The 14,623-nt window shown below is 37.0% G+C and overlaps 1 protein-coding gene across 1 annotated transcript in view; it reads right to left on the reverse strand.

Annotated features, from left to right (window-relative positions):
• Positions 1 to 6,923: 6,923 nt before the first annotated feature.
• LOC111504397 (uncharacterized) overlaps positions 6,924 to 14,623 on the reverse strand; it is an 859,110-nt gene continuing 851,410 nt past the window's right edge. Inside the window, exon 6 of the mRNA XM_074181189.1 lies at positions 6,924 to 7,447. Within this exon, the coding sequence (XP_074037290.1) occupies positions 7,362 to 7,447 (86 nt within the window). The 3' untranslated portion in view covers positions 6,924 to 7,361. The remainder of the gene's footprint in view (positions 7,448 to 14,623) is intronic.

A 14,623-nucleotide genomic window follows, 5' to 3' on the forward strand; every position in this document is an offset into this window, starting at 1 on the left:
GAAAATAAATCATCTTCCCGAATTGTAACTGCTGAGTTTTCCTCAAAGAAAATATTTTGATAGAAATTATATTTCAGAGTTCAAACTAAAGCATTTTTTCATTCAGAAAAGAGTTTTATGAGAAACGAATACTTCGGTAGGGTGGATTCTGAATTCTAACTGTTCATGTGAAAATGGCATTTCTTCATTTGAACGTTTTATATGATTCCATTTTGAATCTGCACAAATTGGAAATCTAATTTGTGTGGGCCGTAAATGAAAAATTCTTGTTTGGTAAGCGGAGTTTCTTAAATATTCAATCAGATTATTTTTTAGAGAGTTTGACTAGACCAGTATTTGTGGCAAAGGGTAGAAAAACGGTTGAAAAAAACTTTCAATATGAAAGAAGGGATATTCGTGCGCTTTTGAAAACAAATTTGATATATTGAAGTACAAAGTACTGTACAAAGTTTGAGAATTCAAAATTGAGAATATCATAATCGAAATTTAGTTGACAGGTAGAATTGGAACATTCATCGTGAACTAAATCTATTAAAACAATTTTTCTACACCAATATCTTCCGATGATGGTAACTTGGTTGGAGAAAGCACGTCGAAATACAGTATTCTTGTTCTAGTATGACGATAACTCCGGACACTTGCCTAGGACATGACTGACAGTTTCATCTTTCTCTTCACACATCCTGCATAGAGGTGTGCCCACTAGCCCCATACTATGTAGGTGTTTCCTTAGCTGACAGTGGCCAGTCAGAAATCCTACTGTTAATCGTAGATTTTTCCTGGTCATCGCCAGATATTTCTTCGGCGCCAGCTTCACAGGGTCGCCCAGGGTGATCCTGGCAAGATTGCATCCTTTGATTCCATCCCATCTCTTTAGGGATTGAGCATGGGTGTGACGTTTGGCTAGTTCCGCAATTGTCGAAGTCATCAGGCCGTAGGTGCCACTGGACCTAAGATTCTTAGTCCAGCCACTTCCTTGGCTTAGCAATGCGATTACCTTCAATCCTGTCATGCCCTTTAATCCACCTCAGGATAATGTTATTATATACCGAGGTTTTGGCTAAGTCTTGGTGGCACTCTAGTACTAGCTTTGAGGTAACACGTTTTTTGTTCAAGGCTAATAGAGCTTGTCTAATACGTAATGAATTGTTCTGTTTGAATTTGTGTAAATTTTCCAGTGACTGAATTCTGCTGAGGTTATTTAGCATAGAAACTTCAAACAACATATGCCTGAATGTATTCGTTCAATGAAGGTAGAGGTGAAAACGATTAGAAGCCCTCATCGGAAAATAAAGGCGATGATGAATTCAAACGACCAAAACGTCGCATTGAAATTCCTTCCATGTCAGATTATGATAAACATGAACCTGCACACAAAATTCACTGTGTTATTTTTGAATATTTTGAATTGAATGCCATGGATTGAATTCTGCAATTTCAAATGTCAACCAACCTTGCATGTCTTACAATTTTCGAGATAATAACAGCAAGATCAGCTGAAAAAAACGGTCTGAACACATACACCAGTCATCTTAGTCAAAATAAGTATCTCGGAATTTGAGATACCCAGCTATGAACTCGTATAAACTTGTACTCTGATATCCTGAAAGGTGTCTTGAAACCTGCATATGGTAGGGTATACGCGACTATCGAAATCTAATGTGAGTGTTTCGCTATTTGTATTCGATTTCAGTATTGTAGAGGATTAAATTCCCTACAACTTTTGTTTAAAAAAAATTATACGTTAAATCGTTTCCGGTAAAGAGGTCGGAGAGCGCGTGGTTAGAGCTTCATTTAAGAGTGGTAGTCCCGGTCAAAAACACGCCGTATAAAGTTTATCAGTTATTGATGAATACATAATTATCAATAATTGGCATTTCTTATTAACTATAAATTATATTTAATAATTATTTTCATTATTCAAATATCTATCTATTCTCTCTCTCTCTTTCTCTCTATTTTGGATGGTCGTTGCTTCCTATCTTCAGGCGCATTTGACCAATGCTCCTTCTAATGAAAATAATTTTTTTATGGAGTCGCCTCCTGCTTGGGAGACCTTACGTGGTTATCCAAACCACCCCGGCCTGGATACTGGCGTGAATAAAGGGGGCCCTTTATTCAACACTTTTTTTTTAATGACACTCACACATTTTCTAAATTAACAAAATGGACTAGCACTACACAAAAACGTAGTCCCATGATGGCACATGGCATCCGCGTATATTTTTTGTGGGCGGACGTTATCGGCACGTCCGTACACTACCACGGCCACCACGGAACTCCTATCTATCTATTCAATAACAGACTCATACAGCATGCCTTCCACCGTATGTGGCATGAGGGTTTGCTGGCCATACTTCGATGCTATTGGTTATTGGATAATTTTTGTGTATGGTTTCTTCAGCTTCCTGAAAGAACTTTCCCTATAAGTGGCCGTCGATGGATCTATCTCCAATACTTTCACCATGAACGCTGGTGTTCCCCAAGGATCCATACTGTCTCCAACTCTTCTTTTATTGTATATCAACGACTTATTGGGAAAAACAAGAATCCAATATATTGCTTTGCTGACGACTTGTCTGGTCATTACATTTGGAATCCAGGACATCGGCTGCGGAAACACATCTTCACCAGCAGTAGAAGGTTGAATATCTTAATGAGGATCTAGGAGTAATTTTGAATTGGAGTGAAAGTAACCAGTGAAAGTAACCAGGTTCAATTCAATGCCACCAAAACCCAGGCATCGGTTTCCTCGAAAAAGATGATTATCTCCAAACCGGATATAATAATGACAGGTCAGACAATTCTGATTTCTGCTTTGATACGCTTGTTGGGAGTTAAAATGGACACCAGTACTGCCCTCCTAAGCCTGAAAGACGTATCTCAAATTCCACTCAATTTCTTATCCCTTTATATAAGGACACTTTGAATTGTATTTAATCCATTTCCTCAACGAAATAAACGTATCTCGTCCGTATCGTGCAGCTAAAGTGCTAGAAATATAAGACGTATCTCAAAAATGAAACAAAAACCTAAGCAGTTTGGACGTAACTCATATTCATAAGCAAAATGGCCGCTTCTCTGAGATGCGTCTACTTCGCTAAGGATTTCTGGTAATTTACAATTTGACCTTCACAGAGACACGTCTACATCACTTACAATTAGTAGCTTCCCTGATTGATACCTCAGTTTGCTGCAGTATCACCGCTGTAAAGGGTTCTTATCAGACGCATCTGTAAAGTTTGTTGTTTAGTCATCAACAATGTCAAATGCAGTTTGAAAATTGAAAGCCGTAAAAGGGGCTGCATATAAAACCGAGGTCCTGCCAGTGGAGCTAAAACATTTCAACATTTGGGAAGATTTTTCCCCACAATACATATTAACTCGTACAGAGCCGAGGTCATATTTACACGATATCGTTCAGGTAACCTTCTACAGAGGATCGAATCACAATTACTTTGATGGTCCATCATTTGATCTTAATTTTTCAACCGCCTAGATAACAAAAACTGGAAAACTGCCCCCATCCAAAAAACAAACAAAAGTTCTTGGAATTTCTTCGCAGAAGAAAGCCAATATTATGAAAAATTTGTCTGGAATTATGAAAAATCGGTTGCAATTCTGAGACACTCTTCCAGTTTCAGATGAGAACTGAAAAAAATTTATGCTTTCCTATTTGCATTCTTTTCTTGCATACTTTTGGGTTTATTTCCAGTATTAATATGTATTATTTTCTGAAAAAGTTTTTAATATCCCACAAATGTAGTGTATTTTTCATGTACCACATTATCAATAAATCGTTTCTAGATATTTTTTAATTATTATTAAATCTCCTATCCAAGTCCATGTGTTAAGAAACATAATAAAAACGTTATCTATTGATTAATCATTAACGCAAAAAGACGTATCTCCATTTTTGTTCACAATTCTTTAGCCAATTAGCCGTATCTCAGTTTGAAACTAAAAACATAGTTTATGTAAAACAAGTTATTTACCATGTCATTGTCGTGTCAATCATTATTTTATTTACCCAAAAAAAACATAAAAAAATTTGACTGTCTAGTTGCGGTTTTGAAATTCATTAAAATTCTTTATATCTCAAAATAAGAAAATTTGAGGTACGCCTTTTTGGCTTAGGAGGATAGAGTATGTCTTGGCACAGTCATGTCTCAGGTTGCTTCTTGAAAGCTTGGAACACTGTTCCAAATCAGAAAACTGTACACAACTCAATAACTTTTTGATGGTTCATGAAGCTCAGATCAGACCTTTTTTGAAGTATTGTTCTCATGTATGGAGCTTCGTTCCCAAACATACCCTGGAGCTGCTAGATTCCATCCAGAAAAGAGCCATCCGCTTGATTGGAGATGCGAACATCACTTGCAACCTTGATAGCCTGGAACTTCAAAGGAAGGTTGTGGATTTGTCTCTCATCTATAGATAATTTCACGGGAAGTGTTTAAGTGACTAGGCACATTTTTTTCCACCAAGGGCGGTAAATATCAGAAATACGGTTCAACTCAGTACACCACGAAATTCACTGCTTAAAAACTCTGTTATTTGGAGAATGGCGTTTATGTGGAATACATTTCCTGAGAACATTATTCCAAATCGATTTAACCCAATGTGAATCACTATATTTGCACAGGTACCGCTCTAAGAGCGCCTCAAGGATTCTCTCGTAGTGCTTGTGTTTTGTCTTTAAAAACAAAAAAGGAGGGGCCTGCCTTCCGCTGACGTATGCGTAAGAGAAAGGAAAGCCAGACAAACTGGTGCCGTTACGCATTAAGGCTTTGGCACATAGAACGCGGTTTGTCGCGGCGGGCTGCTATCGCGCGATCTTCGCAGCGGCAAAGCGATCTATAATGCCACACAGGTTGCGAAATTATTATGTGTTCGGTTGTGCATGTGTTCGCAATGTCCAGCTCTGACGAAGAACTTATTTTCCTTCTCTTTGCTCTAAAAAAAAAGAAAAAGAAGAGACGTTGCTGGGTGCATCCCATCAATAAAAAAAGAGAACAATTCGGTGAATACCATCGTCTTTGTATTGAACTACAGTCGCATGAAGATAGATTTTTTCAATATTTCCGCATGTCGAGGTTGTGTTTTGAGGAATTACATAACCTTTTAAAGATAAATATTGCTAAGTGCACCACGAACTGGAGGAAACCAATTCATACAAGAGAAAGATTGGCCATAATTTCATTTTCTGCAAATAATGTGGCAAGCTTTATTTTCATTGTTGCCTGAGTCAATGGATTGATTATTTGATAAAAAATCAATCACTTTGTCGACATCATCTGGGCAGTTTTCAGTTGATGAGTGACTATACGACTTTCTTTTTTTCTTTTTTTATCGAGCTGGTAATAGTAAAGTCGCTGAAGAATGTTCGCTAGATGCATTTGTTTGTTGGGTATCGTCAGACATCAACAAATTTTCTGTTTCAGATAACCTGGTTTCTTCAGTTTCTGTTACATCTTCTGATGGTATATTGCTACTATGCGAACGTGGTTTGAGGGTATAATAAAAAAAATTCATGTGGGTACTCCAAGGCCCCTTATGGTACTTCTTGGCCTGACCTGTTTCACCCTTTGTGAACTTCTTGTATCTCATGTAGGAATCACGTAAATTTCTCCACTTTTGTTTTGCTGTTTCAGCTGAAACAAAAGTAAATTAATTAGATAACGTAATTAGAGTCCTCTGAAGGGTTCAAAAATCAGTTTTCATTTTTTTTTCATCACATCGCCGCACCGCAAAGCTAACTGAACATTTTTCTTTTTCTTTTCAGATATTTGGCGACAGGTGACAGCCATCAGACTATCGCTTTTTCTTATCAAGTGGGACGATCAACTGTTTCCAAAATTGTGAGAAATGCCTGCCAAGAAATTTGGAAAACCCTAGAGCCAATTTATTTGCCATCACCCACCAGACAGATGTGGGTACAATCTGTTGAGGATTTTTTGGAACTTTGGGGCTTCCCAAACTGCCTTGAAAGCATACACAGCATATTAAGTTGAAATTTCCTCGTCGTAGTGGCTCAGCTTATTTTTGTTACAAAAATTATTTCTCCATAATTCTCCTTGCTATCGTTGACCCATATTACAAATTTATGGTAGTGGATATTGGCAATTATGGGCGTCACAGTGATAGCGCTATCCTTGAAAACTCAGCTTTCTACCAACAGTATATTGAAAATAAAACTATTTTACCCCCGAAACCACTTCCAGGAAGAGAGGACCCAGTACCGCATGTATTTGTAGGAGACGAAGGATTTGCACTGCAAACTTATTTGATGAGACCGTACCCAAAACTGGAGTTATTAATAACACAAGAAAGAAAAAATTCAATTCACAGCTCAGCCGAGCGCGTCGTGTAGTCGAAAATGCATTCGGCATATTGGCCATGAAGTGGCGAGTTTTCCTAAGAGCCATAGAAACTGATGCTCAAACTGCTGACTGGATTGTGAAAGCAGCATGCTAGTGTTTTTGCTGTTTTGTTCCATGCTTCACTTTTTTTTTAACATATTCTTATATTATGCATGTGTATGGTCATACAGGAACACATAACTTCCAACAGTTTCTATAAACAATTCAGTATCGCGCGAAAATCTGTAAATTTGTACAAGTGTATCGCTCGTCGTCGCGATCTAAACTAGACCGCCGCGATTGACCGCTATCAGTGTGACTATTATAATATACTTTCGTGTAATATAGAATTATCGCTTTCCCGCCGCGTTCCAGTATCGCAGCCCGCCGCGACAGACCGCGTTCTGTGTGCCAAAGCCTTTAGGAAAAGAAGCGGTTTACCTTTCCATAAGAAGTTATCACTTCAAAAAATGTTTGAAACAATAGTTGTAGGGAATTCAATCCTCTACTATTTTGAAGACGAGATATGAGATCTTAGATATGTAGGTTTTGAGACAACTTTCAGGATGTGAAGATACAGGTTTATACGAGTTTATAGCTGGGTATCTCAAATTTCAAGGTAAACTCACTATAAAATGACTGGATTAACATGTAACCTGTAACACAGTATTTGGAGGGATACAAATGAGACTACCTTATTGTTCTTAAATTCTTAGACTTCTTTGTGTACAACTGATCAATAATTTTTCCGTTACACTGTATAAATTTATTTGAATCTCGATTTCAATTTTTGTTAGAGACCCATCTCGAATTCCACAATCTAAAATACCACCCGAATACATTCATAAATCGAATCGTATCAAAAAAACATCACTCGCCTTTACCGAAAAGTAAATCAGCAACAGGTTTTCACTTTGCACGTCAATCGTAAATCGTAACACACGCACAAACCACTCACACTGAGATTTGGTTATGCATTTCTCTAAGTTGCTGTTAGGCTTAACTATACTTCCACCTCCTGGTCGTAGACGCTAAGATGACGAGGCCGTAGAGAAGAAGACTGGATGACGTGGCACGTTTACTACCTGCAAGTGAATCAAGCGATTAGGATGCTGTTTTGTTTTTATCGGCGCTGTTTATGAAGGATTGATGGATGTGCTGGGGTTTTAAGGAAATTATTAGATCGCTTTATAAGTATAGGGTGAATATACAGTGTGTCAATTTTGAAACTTACAATGGGCTATAGCTCACGAACGAAAGCTGATATCGAAAAATGTTCGAAACTGTTTCTAGGATAGTAAGGGGAAACTAAAGTGACATGAAAGAGAAGTCACTCCCATCAATCCTCCAGGCCCCACCCACCAAAATTTAAAAGGTTTAAATTGCAAACCCCTACTTGTGATACATTATTGAAGAGACTATAAAAAATGCTATCCAATGGTATGAATAATAATTGTACAGGGTGAAGCAATAATTGTGAAACTATGGCTTAATTGGAATATTCAATGAGGTTTTTGTTGAACTACAAATTTATTAAAAATGTCAATTAAGTAAATGTTCAAAGTGGATTCCATTGTTTTGTAAACAATAATGCAGCCTATTGTCAAAGTCTGCACAAACCTTAATATCAGCCGGCTTACTATGACTTTTTTATTTGTAATTCTAACTCCCGGACTATTATTTTAAATGATAAGTGTCCGTCGATACTTATTTTGTTGAATAAAAACTTAATTTGCCGTTTCTGCAAAACAAGTTAGAAAGATGTGGTTTTTGGGTTTTGTCAGAGTCAATAATTTTTGGTTTGTTTGAGACTTTGAAATGTCATTAGTTTTCATTATTTGTACGATCTGTACTGTCATTCAGATGTAGTTGTCATGATGGTTTACAGTATACCTGAGCGTGTGGAGATGATTTTTATATTTGCCTCCCAGAACCAGTGTTATTTAAAAACAGCTCAAATATTTCATGAAAGGCATCCGGACAAAAATATAAGTCACGTGTACGTCCGCGATTTAGTCGAAAAGTTTACAGAAACTGGATCAGTGCAAAATAAAAAAAATGCCCCAAGATTACTGAATGAAGCATCCTAAATTGAGGTCCTTGTAAATTTTGCAATGGAGTCTACTGTATCAACACGTCAAGTATCTGCAGTGACAGGACTTTCACATGAGTCGCTTAGAAAGGTGTTGAAATTACATAAGTTTCAGCCGTACAAAACACAAATTCTTCAAGAACTAGGCGATGATGATCCAGACCAAGGAACTGACTTTTTTGAACTCAACTGAGAGAATTCACGTTGAACCGAGAATGTTAAAAAATATTTGTTTCAGTGATCAATGTACTTTTATGCTGAATGGTAATGTAAATAAACAAAACTGTCGCTACTGGAGTGATGCGAACCCGCATCGATTCAGAGAAGCTCACACTCAATATCCTGAACAACTGAATGTTTGGGCAGGAATATTAGGCGATGCTATAATTAGTCCCTTGTTCATACCAGGCAATTTAAGTGGCGACATTTATCTCGATATGCTGGAAAACACCATCAAATTTTTAATTGTGCATGAATTAGAGAACCAAAGGGACGACCAAGGCAACCTAGCTGTAGACGAAGATTTGCTGCACTTCCAACAAGATGGAGCACCTCCTCACTATGCAGTTCCAGCTAGGCACTGGTTGGATACTAATTATCCGAACAAATGGATTGGAAGGAGCGGTTCCATTGAGTGACCACCGAGGTCACCAGACTTGGCGCCACCTGACTTTTTTCTGTGGGTTCACCTCAACTCAGTTGTTTATAAAACTCAAACTGCGTTACTTGGAAAATTGCGAGAAAGAATTACGCAAGCATGTCGCGCCATTACTAGAACAACATTTGCCAAAGTTCGTGTAGAATTTGAAAGTAGACTGTATTATTGTTTATAAAACAACGGAACCCACTTTGAACATTCACCTAATTGCCATTTTTAATAAATTCGCAGTTCAACAAAAACCTCATTAAATATTCTATTTAAGACAAACTTTCACAATTATCGCTTCACTCTGTACAATTATTATTTATACCATTGGATAGCATTTTTTATAGTCTTTTCAAAGATGTATCACAAGTAGGGGTTTGTAATTTAAACTTTTTGAGTTTTGTTGGGTGGGGCCTAGAGGGTTGATGGGGGTGAGTTCTCTTCTATGTCACTTTAGTTCCCCCTTCCTATCCTAGAAATAGTTTCAAGCATTTTTCGATATCAGCTTTCGTTAGTGAGATATAGCCCATTGTAAGTTTTAAAATTGACGCACTGTATTGCGAAATATGAATTGAAAAAAAAAAACACAAAAATTAAAATGGAACATGAATGAGGGAAAATAACTACGTCAAAATTGATACAGAAACACGGTGTATTAACGATTCGTGGACGGACAATAATTATTTTCTCATTTAAGATAAGTCTGGAAAGAATGTTGTATATAAAAATCGTGTGACTCGTCAAAGTTGTTTTTCAAATGGAACAGCCGCTTGTAAATGAGTCCATACCAGAATAGTCCAGACTATTAGCTTGAGAATGATGTAGGTTTTGACTCCTACACTCCTATTGGAAATATATCAAATTCTTGAAAAAAACAAGGTGGATGTTTCAATTTCATGTGCTACGTACATTCGATTAGCGATTTTTTCATTTTTTCATGTTAAAATATTTGTCTTGAACATGATTTCACAGTTTCAGCTGTTCAGCATGTTCATTTTGTTGGTGAAAGGCGTAAAAGTTAGGAGTATTTCGCATTTTCCGCGATATTGTTTTGGAAAGAAATGGATCAAAGAATTTATATACAATTTTGTGTACAAAATTAAATTCAGATATTGACAGTGGTATATGGCGATTGTACTCTGAGTCAGAATTTTTTTTACAAGGGGTCCAAGCTTCTCACAGAAAGTCGAGAAGAATTGTTATAAAGAATCGTCGAATCACTATTCACAAGTCTTGAACATTCATTACTTCGAAGAAAATTAAGTGTTGGTTGCTTTGAAACAGGTGAAACCGAAAATGACAACGGGTCCCGACAGCATCCCTGCACTGATTGTCAGAGATTGTACATATGTTTTGGCTCGTCCAATGACAATATTAGTGAATATCTGCATTGAAACTATTACCATCCCAGATCTATGGAAATTATCTAAAGTTCGGCCAATTTATAATAAAGAAGACAAGTTTGATGTCGGTAATTATAGACTCATATCAATAATATGCAACTTCGCCAAAGTGTTCCTTAATTTTATCTATCCAGGTTATATTATCATTTGAACAATCAAATTACACCACTTCAACACGGTTTTATAAAATGTCGCTCGGCAGTCACCAACCTTTTCAATGTTACCCAATATATTTCTAAAACCATTGACAGGATATCCCAGACTCATGTCACATATGAAGACTTCTTTAAGGCGTTCGAAAGAGTTGATCACGGATGACTGCTATCGAAATTGTACAGATACGGCCTTTCTCTGACCCTGTTCCCCAACTTTTTGTATAATCCTTCACTGACAGACGTCAGTATGTTATATTCAAAGACTTCAAGTCTGTGGAATGTGCAGCTACCTTGGGTGTTCCACAAGGAAGCAACCTAGGTCCAATTCTCTTTAACGCCTTCTTGAACGACATAGTTGAGGTCATTGACGTCAACTGTTTGATATACGCGGATTACCTGAAATTATATTGTGAGATCAATGACTTCGGGGACTGTCTGCAACCCCTTCTCAATCTGAAACGTGTTGAGCAATGGTGTAATGACGTACAGACTGAAAAATCGTCTATTTTCATATCAATATTTAATAAATGATATTCCACTTCAACGGCCTTTCACATTCACCGATCTAGGTGTTACCTTAGACACAAAACTTTCTTTTGTACCACACATTGAAGCCACTCTATCTGATGAAAACAGAATGTATGGATTTATTGTACGAATCTCCAGAGATTTCTCGGATCCATCTACATCGAAAACTTCGTACTATGCTTTCGTCAGATCAAATTTAGAATATGCATCCATAATCTGGGATCCATCTCATCAGTTGCATACAGATCAGACAATATCTATCCGCCAATTGGATTTCCCCATGACGCATTGTTAGCTAGACATGTTATGAATAGCTTGAGTTACCGTCGGAATTGTCACTCTGCAGTTTTTTTTAAACTGATTAATAATTTAATTATTGACCCATATATTCTGCAAAAACTCAATTTCACTGTACCTAGACCAACCTCTAGAATGGTTAATTCGTTTTATCTGCCAACAACACGTACAAATATTCTGAAACGTTCACCTCTGCATAACATGTGTGTCAAATGCAATTCAGCAAGTTGTCAGCTCGACATTTTTCACTGTTCTATCTCTGAGATATGGTCTTTATACTTCAGCTAATTCTATATGTATTGTTTTCACCTTATAACTTATTATAATTGCATTGTATTGTTATTTGACTTATATTCTGTTCTGTAGTTTGGTGTAACCTGCCAAGTTCGATCAGAAGTGAAGGTTTTGCTCACAGTTTTCTTCAATTACCGTGACGTCGTGCATCAGTAGTTTTTGCCACATTGTGGAAAAACAATTGATGGCTTTTGCATCACAATAATGTACCTGCTCACTCATTATTGCTTGTTTGTACTTTTTTGGATAGAAACAATACCGTCATTATGTCCAGCCACCGTACTTACCAGATATGACCCCCCCACGAGTTTTGTCGTTCCTAAGATTGGAAAGATTCATGAAACTACAACGTTTTGCGACAATTGAGGAAATAAAAACCGAATAGCTGTGAGAGCTAAAGGTCATACCAAAAAGTGGACTACTTTAAAGTGGAAAAAATATAAACTGATGGATGGATACATTTATTTTGAGAAAAAATGAAACTTTTGAACAGACAGCGTATAGAAGAGTCGTTAAATCGAAGAAGCAATATTACAATGGACCAAAAATTTGAAAAAAAGTAGAAAGAATCACTCCATAGCAGGTGTTCAAGTAATATTTCATTTCGAATCATGCACAAAGTTGAGTCTATTGACAATTTGACTCCGAAATTCATTTGAAGTTTATTATGAACGAAATACTTCTGTAATTGTTATATTCATGTCTTGTTTTTTTTTTGGCAGACCACCTCTCTGACATATGACCATAGATAGAAATCTAGGAGCGTGGGGTCTGGGGATCGTGCCGGCCATTGATGGGTTCATTTCTTTCTGTCTATCAATTCTCATGTTACCTGTTCGACAGTCTGACCCTCTGGAACCCATTCAGTCATCACGATACTGTTAATGTCGAAAAAACGATCAAAATTGCCTTGAATTTTGATTCGGACATCCTTGCTTTTTTGATTCTGTGCGATTCAGATGTCTTCCAATGCATCGATTGCCGCTTCGTTTCAACATCGTATTGAAAAATCTACGTTTCGTCGCAAGTAATAATGTTTTTCATCAGTCCGGGATCTTCCCCAACCTTTCAAGAAATTCTGAGCAGACCTGTTAACGCAAGAGCTTTTTTTTATGGCGCCAACTTAGCATAGACTTTTGTCATGTGAATTTTTGTAACCATTTCTTTATCGGCCTTTACAGCCTCGGCAATCATCCAGATGCTCATTCGACGATCTGCACGTACGATTTGGTTGATTTTGGTCACTGTTTTCGGAGTTACACCACTCAAAAACACGCTCACGAGATAGAAAATTGTCCCCACATGCCTCTTGCAATAATTCATAGCACTCAGTCAGAGTTTTTTTCAATTTAACGAGAAATTTGAGATTGATACGTTGCTCCTAACATGTTAGGAATCACACGTTAAAAGGGTAGACCTCGTTAATCCTTAGCTCGCACAAGTTTCGATTTCTGAGGGTTGTCGTTCGAAGGGGTGCGACAGCTGATTAACGAAAAAACAGATTTTGAACAGATTTTTTTTTAAACAGTCTGTTTTTCGTCACAGACGAGAAAAAAACACGTTCGTTTCAAACCGCTACTGTACAAATACTATGATAGTGACGAAAACGTGTTTTAGTAAGTGCTTAGAGAAGATTTTCATATACCCAACGCACTTGTAGTTTCTTTCCCCACCCTTCTGGGGCGCCCTCTAGGCGCGCAGTCTCGTTATTTGGTGTTGATTTGATGCATAAAATTGAAAAATTGTTTTCAAAAAATAAGCTGTATATAAACCCAGCGAAAACTGAATTTCTTATCTTCCATACAAGACAAAAACAAATTGAAAATATCAACCTAACCTTAAACAACACTAACGTGAACCGTAATACCTCTGTTAAGTTCTTAGGTCTGAATATAGATGATACATTAAATTGGGAAACCCACGTATCTACTTCAATAAAAAATATTGACACCAAAATATTTCAAATACGCTATATGTATAAAGTCTTGACAACTTCAGTAATGAAAAATTCATATTTTGCAGGAATTCAGTCGAGATTGGCATAAGGAATCATAGTATGGGGATAATCACCTGCTGCCAAACGTCTCTTCATTACACAGAGAAAGTGCATTCGTGCCATGTTTTGCAAACCCCAAACAGAATCTAGTAGACCTCTCTTTAGAAAGCTACAAGAATTACCCCTTATTTCTCTTTACATATTGGAAACTGCTTGTTACATTCACAAACATAGAAATACTGTGCTCTGTCGCAATGACATTCACGGTCGTTCCACCGGGCATTTGTTGAATACCCATCTGAACAGATTGAACCTATCACAAAACGGTCCTCTAAGCATCGGAATTCGAATTTTTAATTGAATCCCTCAAAACATGAAAGATGAACCTACCTATTTCAGATTCAAGAAGTCACTAAAAAAAGTACTAATTGAGGGTAAAGTCTAAACTTTGGAAGAATTTTTTAGTATATAAATCACTGAGAGTATATTCTGTCATACTCTGTGTGTAATTACATATTTTATCTTGATGTTTAAATTGTAGTGTACCTACTCTGTCTGTACTTGTACTTATCATTTCAACTTTTCACCCTGTAATTTTGCTTTATGTCTCTATAAACCAAAATTTTGACATGTCTTATACCACTTGTGGTCTTCAGAATAATAATAAATTTGATTTGATTTGATTTAATAGCTGGACCTCGTATGTACGTATGTATCTTTCCTTGACAAAATCGTCTGACTCATTCCATTTTTGTAAAAATTTTTTCGTTCTCTTGATCAGTGCTAAACATGTTCTCGAAACCATGCGGTTTTGCTTTCTGTGGGCGTAGGCGCCAAAGGCAAAGCCAAA

This window comes from Leptinotarsa decemlineata, unplaced genomic scaffold, assembly GCF_025532065.1.
Source record: "Leptinotarsa decemlineata unplaced genomic scaffold, Ldec_3_MD MMD2_tig00026307_RagTag_RagTag, whole genome shotgun sequence".
NCBI classification, from domain to species: domain Eukaryota; kingdom Metazoa; phylum Arthropoda; class Insecta; order Coleoptera; family Chrysomelidae; genus Leptinotarsa; species Leptinotarsa decemlineata.